General features: G+C 39.0%; 1 protein-coding gene across 1 annotated transcript in view; it reads left to right on the top strand.

Annotated features, from left to right (window-relative positions):
- Positions 1–13141, top strand: part of dnah5 (dynein, axonemal, heavy chain 5) — a 223958-nt gene that overhangs the window by 154625 nt on the left and 56192 nt on the right. Inside the window, exons 48-55 of the mRNA XM_073024384.1 lie at positions 1219–1341; positions 2605–2818; positions 2923–3146; positions 4618–4816; positions 6551–6723; positions 9375–9505; positions 11858–12011; positions 12363–12630. Coding sequence (XP_072880485.1) covers positions 1219–1341; positions 2605–2818; positions 2923–3146; positions 4618–4816; positions 6551–6723; positions 9375–9505; positions 11858–12011; positions 12363–12630 — 1486 coding nt within the window. The remainder of the gene's footprint in view (positions 1–1218; positions 1342–2604; positions 2819–2922; positions 3147–4617; positions 4817–6550; positions 6724–9374; positions 9506–11857; positions 12012–12362; positions 12631–13141) is intronic.

Here is a 13141-nt window from a genome sequence, read left to right as displayed (position 1 = left end):
ACTTTGTTCTGTAGTTTCAGCTGCTATCTGAGAGTGAAACAGCTCATTTATAACCTTTGGGCACAAGGTGAATTTTCAGCCATCTATCTGCCCAAAGGCTGCCTGTTTCTATCTAAATCTTCTTAGTAGCCCCTATCCAGACACCAGATTATCTGCTGAGACATTTGTCTTTTTCCAGAATGACTAACTGCATAATTTGTTGGCGATCATTCCATGTTTTTTTCTGGTTTGTAAGCTTCTGGCCACCCAAAGGTGTGTTCCCCATGTTCAACTCATGCCCCACTCACCATCCTTTCTGCTCGTCACACACCTCATAACAATTTATGGCAGCTATTTGCTACTCGTTCTGCTGAATTGAGTCCCTTGCATGAAAGGTAGGTGATATTCAGTCAGGCAATAAACTGCACGCACATTTATTTTGAAAAGAGGCTCAACCACCATGCTGCTGCAATTTGAAAGCAACAAATGTATCTATGAGAAGAGATTTAAGAACTGCTTTTGAAAAAAATAGATTGCATACAGTATTCTGTCAAAAAAAAAACATGTGAAAGTATCAAAAAACTAGAGAGAGAATCTGCAGATGCTGAAAATCCAAGCAACCAACACAGACACACACACACCCCTCACCCCCCCCCCCCCCCCCCCCCCGCAGGGATCGGGCCAGGCGCCATTTATTTGAAAAAGTACAGTCGACATTTTGGGCCAACACCCTTCGGCAGGACTGGAGAAAAAAGATGAATAAATTAAAAGATTGGGGAGGGGAGAGAGAAACACAAGGTGATAGGTGAAACCCGGAGTGGGGGGAGGAATGGAGTAAAGAGCTAAGAAGTTTATTGGTGAAAGAGATACCAGGCTGGAGAAGGGGGAATCTGGTAGGTGGAAATAGAAGGCCTGGGAAGAAATAAAAGTGGGGAGGAGCATCAGAGGGAGGTGACAGGCAGGCAAGGAGATGAGGTGAATGAGGGAAAAGAGGATGGGGACTGGAGAAGGAGAGTGTGGGGGTGAAGCCATACCTTTTAAATCTACTCCTCATTTTTTTATCTCCAGTCCTGTGGAAGGGTCTCGGCTCAAAGTGTCGACTGTACTTTTTTCCATGGATGTATCTTGACCTGCTGAGTTTCTCCAGCATTCTGTGTGTGTTACGTGAAAGTATCTATTATGATTGCATAAAGTATATTAGAATTGCATGAATGAATCTCTATTAATTGTGTTATATAGCGCACAATTGAAAGTTATGTTGATAAGCGAATGGGATCCACCTATGGTCCACCTGCTGGGAAGAAGATGACTGTCTTCATTGATGATATTAATATGCCTGTGATTAATGCCTGGGGAGATCAGGTAACTACTTAGAACTTCTTGCTGCCTAACCCTAACATAGTATGTTATGGTTAATCATTAGTCTGCAGAGTCGATGACCCCAGGATTGTGGCCAGGACATGTGAAAATGGTATCATCTGCTGAACTTAATTGCTGGTAATGATATCTAGAAATGGGGAACAAGCAGATGTGGTTGAAGGATCTTGGACTATATCAGCAAGGAGGGAGATGATTTTGGCATCTTTGTACACTGAGGAGTTGTCACTAGACAATGTGGATGAAGTAAAGATCATAGAAATGATGAAGAGGTCCATAGAGACATGCAGATTTCATAAAATCTGGAGGAACACTTCACAATATGCTGGAGGGAACTCAGCAGGTCAGGCAGCAACTACGGCTCGAAAGGTCAATGGTTCATTTCTCTGTGGAGTTCCTGCAGCATTTTGTGTGCGTTGCGTACGGATGTCAGCAGCAGGTTTATCTGAAAGTATTCAAGCAGAATAGTAAAATGATCATTGTCTTTTTAATGGGGAAAAGTTATCGGATAGCATTAGAACACTTAACACATCAGTACCATTGACATGAGTATTTTTGTTGCTTACTTTTAATGAAAATATTGTTGAATGTTTGACCTAATGAACATTTTGGGATAAATATCTGAAATGGGTAGTCTGTTTGGTTGTGGCTCCCACCACAATTCAAATTCGTGTCCCTCTCTAAAATTGCCAGTTATGTTTGCTTCATTGAATTCTCTTCTAACACTGATAACCCTGTGTTGACAGGGGCTGAGATTCATTACCTGAGTCTCCTTGGGCCTCATTAGTACAGGATGGCTATTCCTGAGGTTAGCACTTAATTTAACAACACTATTAAAATGTGTCAGTGTTTAGTTGCTTGGCAAGGAAATAATAGGCGACTTTCCTCATGCACACTGGCATTATGGAGCTTTACTGAGCCCATCAGGAGCTCGAGCACTGAGATCAATGCCTTGAAATGAGTAGATCATGAAGGATTCAGACAGTGAACAGGTAAAGCTATCTGCAAATTTATAAACTCACTTTCATGCTTGAGAGGTGAATAAACCTAATGAGATAGAACTACTACAAGCTGAATCAAGTTGTTTGATAGTGAGTGTCTAAAAGTATTCATTTCCCTTGAATTTACATTCCTTACCCTGAATGTACATGACATCATAAGGAAAGACAACTACAATGTGTAATCTGCTTTTTAGAAAGACTTTGTATTGAAGGGACTTCAATTCACTTGGCATTTTTCTTACTTCAGGTCACCAATGAAATAGTGCGACAGTTAATGGAACAATGCGGTTTTTACAACCTTGAAAAACCAGGCGAATTCACAAACATTCTGGATGTCCAGTTCCTTGCTGCAATGATCCACCCAGGAGGAGGCAGAAATGACATACCCCAGCGCCTGAAGAGACATTTTTCAGTTTTTAATTGCACGTTGCCATCTAACTCTGCGATTGATAAGATTTTTGGTAAGAGAAATGTTTGGTGATTTATAAAGTACATTCCAAAGTCTGAAACATTGTTATGAAACCTAATAGCAGGAAATTTAAGCTTCTGATGTTCATCTTTTCAGGTGTTATTGGAACTGGTCACTTCTGCCCTGAGCGGGGCTTCTGTGCTGAAGTGAGAGCTTTGGTAGCCAAGCTGGTACCAGTGACTCGTAAACTCTGGCAGATGACAAAGGCGAAAATGTTGCCTACACCAGCCAAGTTTCACTATATTTTTAACCTGAGAGACCTTTCACGAATTTGGCAGGGAATGTTGAATACCTGTTCTGAGGTTGTAAATGATGAAAGTGTGAGTACTGTTTCAAAGATATTTTTATTTTGCTATGCTTATTAGAAAATTTTGTGCCTGTACTTCTTGAAACCATAATGCATAATCAGAATCAGATTTAAAATCACTGGCATATGTTGTGAAATTTGTTGTTTTGTGGCAGCAGTACATTGCAGTGCATAATAAAAAAACTATTATACAGTAAGAAATAAATATATTAAAGGAGTTAAATGAAATAAGTTGTGCAAAAGGAGGGAAAAAAAGTAGCAGTTCTGATGAAGGGTCTCGGCCCGAAATGTCGACTGTTTACTCTTTTCTTTAAGTGCTGCTTGACCCGCTGAGTTCCACCAGAATTTTGTGTGTTGCTTGGATTTCCAGCATCTGCAGATTTTCACTTGTTTGTGAGGCAGTGTTCATGGGCTCAGTGTCCATTCAGAAATCTGATAGCAGAGGGGAAGAAGCTATCCCTGAATCGTTGAATGTGTGCCTTTACCTTCCAATACCTCCTCCCTAACAGTAGCAATGAGAAAGGGGCATGTCCTGGGTGATGGGGGTCCTTTAATGATAGATGCCGCCGTTACTTAAGTTAGCTACAGTACACTGTAGGTTCTGACAATCATTTTGGAAGGGGCCATCTTTGACCTTACAATTGAATGATCACATTTAAAACACAACAAGGGGAGTGTTTTAAATCTATTCTCAAGCACGTTGTTTGTAGTTTCCTTAAACAAATCTGAATTACAAGATTATTGTACTTTTGTTTCAAAACTTCATTGATCAGAAGTGATTAAGGTTTATACACTAAGCAGTGTTATAAAGAAAATGGAATAGAGAGTGTTTAGAGAGATGAGCTTTATTTGTCACATATATATCGAAACAGTGAAGTGCATCTTTTGCATCAACAACCAACACAGTCCGAGGATGTGATGGGGGCAGCCTACAAGTACTGCCATGCTTCTGGCACCAACATAGCAGGCTCATGAGTTGTTAACTTTAGCTTTAATCCATACTGTTTTGGAATGTGGGAGGAAGCCAAAACACCCAGAGGAAACCTACGCGGTCATGGGGAGAACGTACTAAACTTACAGACAGTGGCAGGAATTGGACCCCGATTGGTGATTGTTGGTGCTCTGAAGCATTGTGCAAACCACTAATGTACCTTGCTGCCCTGACTGTGCCTGACGCTCTCTGAAGCTGTACGGAGGTACCACAAGTTGCAGACTTTCATACCAGTGGCAATTCAGATTGCAGTGGATGGTTTTGAACCTCTTTTACTCCAATGTAACATTCTGTCATACTGTCTTATTCTTATACAACAAACATTTGAATTATGTAAATACAGAGTGCGCTGCTTACATTTCCTTATTTTGAAATCATAGACTGTGTTCTTTGACTTCAGAAGTACTAATTCACAACCAAACCCTGTTGAGTTATTATTAAAAATCTATATTTTGAATAACTAATAAAATATTTGTTTCTATTCAATGTTCAGGTGGCACTAAAGTTGTGGAAGCATGAATGTAGATGTGTTATAGCTGATCGATTTACCACCTCAGAAGATGTAGCTTGGTTTGACAATGCATTAGCCAAAGTAGTTGAGATGGAGCTAAAAGAGAAAGCCCTAGCAACAGTTGGGGTTGGTGTCGATGCTTACTTTGTGGACTTCTTACGAGATCCACCAGAAGCCACAGGTAACCTATTCAATTCAAATAACCCATTGATTTGGACCAAATCCAGATGTGTTAATGGTTTGAAGAATTTGTCAAATTTCCTTGAATTTTTATTTTGCTGCTGTAAAATAACTCAACTTTTAACCCTATTATGGTATCAGTCTGATGCTCTGGATTTTTCCCCAAAGTCTCTATCATCTGTCATGTGAAGGACTCACAGTTGGAGTCTGAGGCAAAAATTTCAAAATATCTTTTACCTTCTTTTACCTTCAAAATATCATCAAAAATATACATTTGCAGTAATAGAAAAATCTGGTTCAAGTTCAAGTAAAATGATTGAGGAAATCTGCATCTGCTGCAGTTTTGCTTCAGCAGAAGTCCAGAACCCAGCTTTGCCATTCCCCAGACTTGTTCTATTCTAGAGACCAAGGCTTTTCACTGCTTGAAGCAAAGCTATCTTTGTAAAGATTTGGTGTGTCAGGGCAGGTAAATTGCCTGACCACAGCTGAAGATACCAAAAAGAAAAATAAATAAAATTAACCTCTTTCCCCCACCCACATACCAAAAAAAAAATTGCATACAAAGATTCAACGGGGCAACAAAGTAAATAATTTGTAAGTCTTCAGGAGACAGGGCCGCTCCTGTCAGACTTTCCAACTATCGGTGGTAAACGACACAATGAATGACGTCCACCAGATGCTCAAGGTAAGTCAAGCTTCACTTGGTTTTAAATGCTCATTATTGTATGAATGTTTATCAGTTCATGTCATCTTTAGGGTAAAGTCCCTCCTCTCCCCAACCGCTCTCCACAAACCATGGCTGAGGTAAAATAAAGAAAAAAACAACTGCTAATGCCTGAAGCGACAAGTCAGAATCAAAATCAGATCTATTATCACTGACATATGTCATGAAATTTGTTGTTTTGCAGCAGTAGCATGTAAAGCGTAAAAACTACGTACTATAGGTTACAATAAGAAATATAAAAAAGGTGCAAAAAGTGAGCGAAATAGTGAGGTAGTGTTCATGGGATCAGAAATCTGATGATGGAGCAGAAGAAACTGTTTCTAAAATGTTTGATTGTGTGTCTTTGAGAAGAAGCCATGTTATGGATGCTGCCTTCTTGAGGCACTGCTTCCTGAAGTTGTCATCCAGTGGCAGGGAAGCTAGTGGCCATGATGGAGCTGGATGAGTCTTCAACCCTCGGCAGCTTTTATTGATCACGTGCATTGGAGCCTCCATACCAGGCTGTGACGCAACCGGTCAGAATGCTCTCCCTGGTATATCTGTAGAAATTTGCTTGAGTCTTTGGTGACGTATCAAATTTCCTCAAACTCTTAATGAAACAGAGCCAGTAACATGCCTTCTTCATGAGTATATCAATATGTTGGACCCAGGATAGATCCTTTCAGGCAGCATCTGTTAAGAGAGAAACAAAATTAATGGCTCCTAGATAATATCATTGGCCTGAAGTGTTAATTCCATTTTTTTCCATGCACAGATACTATCTAATCTGCCAGGTTCTTTTTGCCCTTCCTGTCTTCATACTGAGGCAGAGATTTAAGGCCAGCCATTGAAGTTATGGGACGAGATACCTCAGCACTTGGCACTCTCCTGTGGTGTTAGGGGGCTAGCATGAGTTACAAACATCAAATAACACTTAATTTTTGAGGCTTAATGAGAAACAGTTCTGTGATGTGAAATGGAAGATCGTGTTTATGGATATGCATTAATGAAAACTAAATCTTTCTGTTGAAGGAGATGAACCAGAAGATGCTGACTTTGACGTGCCGAAAGTCTATGAACTTGTTGGCAGTTTTGATGAATTAAAGGTTCGGCTAAATATGTTTCTACAGCGATACAATGAAAGCATCCGAGGAATGGGATTAGACATGGTTTTCTTTAAGGATGCCATGACTCACTTAGTTAAGGTAAAAAAAAAAATCATTTGTGTGTAATTTTAATTCTCCATCCTATTCTCAGGCAGTTTCCTTCTCCACTTGGCCACAATTTTTTTTCAGTATTTTCTTTTCATAATTCAAGCTATTTCACAATATTTTGCTTGTAGGTGGCTTTGTGCCATTCTTAAAGAAACTAACCATACTTTGTGATTAGTGGAATTGCTTCACCTCGCTTCACATCACTAGTGTAGCCAGCTGTCAGTCCATCATCAATCAGTACCAGAATCAAGTTTAATATCACTGGCATATGCCATTTAATTTGTTGTCATGCAGCAGTAGTACATTGCAATACTTAATGATTAAAAACTGTAATTACAATAAGAAGTATATATTAAAGGAGTTAAATAAAATAAGTTGTACAAACAGAGATATGTAGTGAGGTTGTGTTAATGGGCTCAATATCCATTCAGAAATCTGATGGCAGAGGGGAAGAAGCTATTCCTGAATCATTGAGTATGTGCCTTCAGGCTCCTGTACCACCTTCCTGATGGTACCAATGAGAGGAGAACAGGTGATGTGGATCCATAAAGATGGATGCTGCCTCTTTGAGGCATTGCTCCTTGAAGATGTCCTGGATGCTGGGGAGGCTAGAGCCCACGATGGAGCTGACTGAGTTCACAACTTTCTGCAGAATCCCACTTAGTCATTCCCACTTTTTTAGATCTGATCTTCTCAAGAATTACTTGCTAGATAAATTGTGTACTCCGCATAAAAACCCAATTGTCTGCATTTTAATGATAATATGTAAATTAATGCTAAAACTAATTTTTCTTTTGCTTATTTTGGGGACATTATTAGCATTACTGTCTCTATTGTGTAGTACAAAGTAGTAGTACAATTTCCTGGACCTTTTAAATATTTTCACTGCTCAAATGTTTATATATACTAAATATATGTATATGATTAATCAACTATTGAAACACCTAGATAGAGTAGAGGATGTTCCCAATAGTGAAGAGTCTAGGACCAGAGGGCACAACCTTAGATGAGGAGGAATTTCATTAGCCAGTAGGTGGTGAATCTGTGGAATTGATTGCCACAGACAACTGTGGTGGCCAATTCATTGGGTATATTTAAAACGTAGGTTGATAGGTTCTAGATTAGTTAGAGTGTCAAAGGTTATGGGGAGAAGACAGGAGAATGGGGTTGAGAGGGATAATAAATCAGCTGTGATCAAATAGCAAAGCAGACTTGATGAGCCAAATGGCCTAATTCGGCTCCTATGTCTTGTGGTCTAATCAACTATGGATACATATACCGTACCTTAGGAATGCAAGAATGTTCTGCAACTACAGATCATCTGATTGTAAATAGCTAGAAAATTATTCTCCAAAATCCTGCTGAACCACGTTGTAAAGGGTTTCTGCCTAAGAATGGGGATTCTTCAGGAAAGAATGTGGGGTCAAAGACATGGTATGTGCATTAAGTCAACTTCAGAAAATAGTCCAAACTTAACATGACTTAGATTAATCTGAGGGATACTTGATACAGCCAGCCAGCGTACTTTTGAGTCGTAAAAAAGATGGTTCAGGAACAGTGGTTCAGTAAATTTAGTAATTTAGTTCAATGATGGAATACTTGCTTGCATTGTGGATAACGCTGACTCACGTGAATTGTTCCCAACCGCTGATGCAGTCAAGCAAAGCTGCGGGATATCCGCATATCTCTTCAATATTATGGTTTCTGCCAAATTTGCTGTTTGTCTTTACAAGATTCTTTACTTTGAGGAGATCACAGGCGAAGCCAAGATGCAGGAAGATGACTGAATCTTCAGTGATATCTGAGTATAACATTGACATGGACTGGTTACTGTTTCATAAAGATCACTTCTGATTTCACTTTCCAGTCTTGTCTCAGTAATAGGACATTACTCTGTGAGGACAGTTCCCTAATATGAGGATTTAGGCTTATTTTGTCTTCCATTCAGTGCAGTGCTGTGCAAGACATTGGTATTTAAGTTAAATATTGAATCAAATACTCGTCAGTTGGATATAAAACATACACTTTTTAAAAAAATATCAAGGAAGTCCTTAAAAAAAGATTTCTGGCTGGTATTTTGTGAATGTAGTGGAATTATATTATTTGGACAATAATCAATTGCCATTTAGAAACTGCTGCATATGAGCTGGATTCCATTTCCCCCTGTAAAACTGCATTGCTTACAAAGTATGTGGGATCATCCTGCAATGATGTAAATAATGCCTGAAATGGAAAACACTGGGTATTCCCACACTGACCTGTTGATCTATTTCTTCACTCCTTATGCCCAATCATAGAATCATCAAGTGTATTACATAGAAAATTGCTGCTTAACCCATGGAGCAAGTATGGCTCTTTTAAAACAATGTTCAGATTACTATTCCTCCCCCTTCTTCTCACACAGCCCTGACATTCGGTCCTTCTAATGCTCAGTTGCCTTTGGGAATTATTTAAATTTACACCATATTTGTAATAATGTGTATGAAGTACTTCATCAAGTGCAATACAATTAGGGTTATTAGGTGGCTTTGTAAGCAATTCCTAAAAATGTTGAGTTTACTATGTGCAGAAGTTCATCTAATACTTTTCTATCCATGATAAATATATTGGCTTATTAGAAAAATAACTTATTTTATCACTAGATCTCACGTATTATTCGTACACCTCGTGGGAATGCATTACTGGTTGGTGTAGGTGGATCTGGCAAGCAAAGTCTGACTAAACTGGCATCCTTCATTGCTGGATACAAGACATTCCAAATCACATTAACAAGGTAAGGCTTGGCCATTTTTCATTCCTTTTTCAATGATGATTAGTAAATTTAACATTTTAGGGGATAAGGCTTTGGTAACAACCTTTTAAAAATTTGCAAGTCAGTCTGTAACATTCTTTGACTTCTGCTCTCATTTTCAAGTCAAAAGACTGCAATGTATTTTGAATCATAAAAGGCGAAACGACACATAACGCCCCAACTGTTTTCATTTTAAAGTAAATATTGGCACTCCTTGTCTTGTAAAAAAATTAAGAAGAATGTAATTTATAATTGAATGAGACGACTTTCCACACTTGTACGTCAGAAAGCAAATTAATGTGAGCTACTGAAGGCTTCTGTTCCAACCTGGCAGTTACTTCATTGATCTATTTTGATTAAAAGCCATCAACCAGAAAGGTTAATTCAATTTTTTTTCTCCACAGTTGCTGCCTGAGCTGAGTACATTCAGTATTTATTTTGTTTTATTTAAGATGTTTCATCAACACAAGGTAATGTTCCAATGGCCAGATGGGAGTAAAAAGAGCTATGGCCTCCTACCTCCTATCTGATACTTATAAATTGTAATGCAATTCTAATATCAAGTGTAAACATAGAAGTTATTTTAGTATCCACTATACTCCACTGCTTATATTAGAAACATAGAAACAGAAAACCTACAGCACAATACAGGTCCTTCGGCCCACAAAGCTGTGCTGAACATGTCCTTACCTGAGAAATTATCTAGGGTTACCCTCTATTTTTCTGATCTCCCTATACCTGTCCAGGAGTCTCTTAAAAGACCCTATCATATCCGCCTCCACCACCATTGCCGGCAGCCCATTCCACGCACTCACCATTCTCTGTGTAACACTCAGCTATATTGGCTCGTACGTATCTAGGGGAGACCCCGTCCCCCGCCCAACCTTGCCTCACGGTTGCGTCAGTTGCTGTGCAATGCCCCCCGATACAGCCTCAAACAGCAATCATCAGCCAGTACACAATGTACATTTTACAAATTACACTTTATAAACTGAACTAGGTAATTAATGGCGATACAATATATACGGAAGAAAAGAAAGAAAAGGCTCCAAAACTTATCAGAGTTCAGTCAATTCGTGCACAACCATTGGAGCTCAACTATCGAAGTCTTCGGTCCACTATTCGATCTACTCCGACCTCCTCGACCTGCCGCCTGGGACCAACCTCGGTGGTCGACCAGAGCGCATCCAGCACGTCCTCCTTCCTCGCGATCTCCCCTCCAACTCCCCAAAAATCCGCGCAACACTAGCTTACAGACCCATAAGAGAGAATAACATCTATCCCAATTGGTTAACAAATGAATACAATTCTCATTATTAGTAATTATAACCCAAACAAGCTGCGAGAGAAAGCACTCTCTCACCAGTTACCATAACAAAGAAGCATTTTTACTTTTAACATAACAAAGAAGCCATTTTGATTAACATATGCAGTAGCATAAAGAAGAAACCCCTTACAGATGTAAACAGGAAACTTACCCCTGACATTTCTTCTGTACCTACTTCCAAGCACCTTAAAACTGTGCCCTCTTGCATTAGCCATTTCAACCCTGGGAAAAAGCCTCTCATCATCTTTATTACACCTCTATCAGGTCACCTCTCATCCTCTGTCGCTCCAAGGAGAAAAGGCCGACTGAACATTTAAGGCCTGGAAGAATTATGACATTAAAGGTTCTGTCATGTATTCCTTTCTGTGACTGTATTTTTCTATTATGAAAGTATTTCATAAAATAGATTTCCTTTGAATAAGCTAAATACATTCAGTACATACTCTAATTACAGGTAATATATAATAAGATGGCCCCTAAATGTATTTCTGTATGTTCTTGGTCTTCTGTTGCTGTAGCACATCAGTTTCAAAGTTCGATGTTCTGTGCACACAGAGATGCTTTGCTGCACACCACTGCTGTAATGCGTGGTTATTTGAGTTACTGTCGCCTTCCTGTCAGTTTGAACCAGTCTGGCCATTCTCCTCTGATCTCTCTCATTAATAAGTGTTTTTACCCTCAGAACTGCCACTCACTGGATTTTATTTTTGTTTTTTGCACCATTCTCTGTAAGCTCTAGAGACTGTTGTATGTGAAAATCCCAGATCAGCAGTTTCTGAGATACTCAAACCAACCCATCTGACACCAACAATCATCCCACGATCAAAGTAACTTAGATCACATTTCTTCCTCAGTTGGTTTGAATAAGAACTGAACCTCTGACCATGTCGGCATGATTTTTTGCAGTGAGTTGCTGTCATGTGATTGGCTGATTAGATATTTGAATTAATGAGTATGTGTACCTAATAAAGTGGCCACTGAGTGTACTTTCTCCTTCCTTTTCTCAGGTCATATAACAGCTCTAACCTGATGGAGGATTTGAAGATTTTGTATAAATCTGCAGGTCATCAAGGGAAGGGAATCACCTTCATCTTTACAGATAATGAGGTCAAAGATGAGTCTTTCCTTGAATATTTGAACAATGTTCTGTCATCTGGTGAGGTAAGTTAATCAATTAGTGCTATCAGCGCCTTGCCATATTTTTCAGGTCTATAGAACTCTTATGATTATTTTTATTACCACTATCACAGTCCTTCTGGTGAAAATATTTGTCATATTCATAATAAAATCTAGAAAGAAGCACCAATTTCTTCCACCTGCAGTTCATAGGCATTTTCATTAACTGGGCAGGGTAGGAATAGCTGACAGCATTCCCAATTCTTATCAGCTTGGTGTGGGAATGAATCTTGGGTCTAACTGTTGACAGATTGCATGCTCCACCACATTGACTTCCTTTTATTATTAGCTGCTGTCATGTTAACATTAGGTTTTCAAATGTTATTTTGATCTTAGATCTCTAACCTCTTTGCTCGGGATGAACTAGATGAAGTTATATGCAATTTGATACCAGTAATGAAGAAGGAGTGTCCTCGCAGGCCCCCGACTGTTGAAAACTTGTATGAATACTTCATGACTAGAGTTCGTCAGAATCTTCATGTAGTCCTGTGCTTTTCACCCGTGGGAGAGAAATTCCGTAATCGAGCACTCAAGTTTCCAGCACTCATTTCAGGCTGCACCATTAACTGGTTCAGTCGTTGGCCCAAAGATGCCCTTGTTGCTGGTAGGTTGAAGCACATAACATCAGATTGACAAAGTTACTAACGTTGTTTAAATTTGAGAAGAATATATCATTCAAATATTTGATGAGTAATATGGAACTGTGAAGGGAATTTTCTGATGGTTAACTTTTGGTTTGAGCACTGAAGGTGCTCATTGTATTTTAAAGCAGGTATTTAAATGTGCTAAAATGAAGCAATTCAAAGAGGAATTTGAGATATGTTCTCAGAGGTGTTTGTACAAATTGACATCTAACAGGCGACAGTAACATTTGTCTATTTAAGATGTAGATTTGTTTAATGAATTTTATCATTCTTGCTGTGTGTTGCTGGAGTAAACATATAATTATAGAATAAGCTTTAGTACCAGTAACTCGGTGAGTGTTTTCATGCTCTCTGTAATGATGTTTTTATCCTGGGGATTCCTCTTGTATTTAATGAATGATATCAAACATGGGACTGTGAGATAGTTGCTTTTGATTAAGTGTTCTGAGGAGTCTTACTAAATAACTAAAG

Source organism: Hemitrygon akajei, chromosome 20 (assembly GCF_048418815.1).
Source record: "Hemitrygon akajei chromosome 20, sHemAka1.3, whole genome shotgun sequence".
Taxonomy (NCBI): domain Eukaryota; kingdom Metazoa; phylum Chordata; class Chondrichthyes; order Myliobatiformes; family Dasyatidae; genus Hemitrygon; species Hemitrygon akajei.
This window is presented reverse-complemented; position numbering and strand designations above follow the sequence as displayed.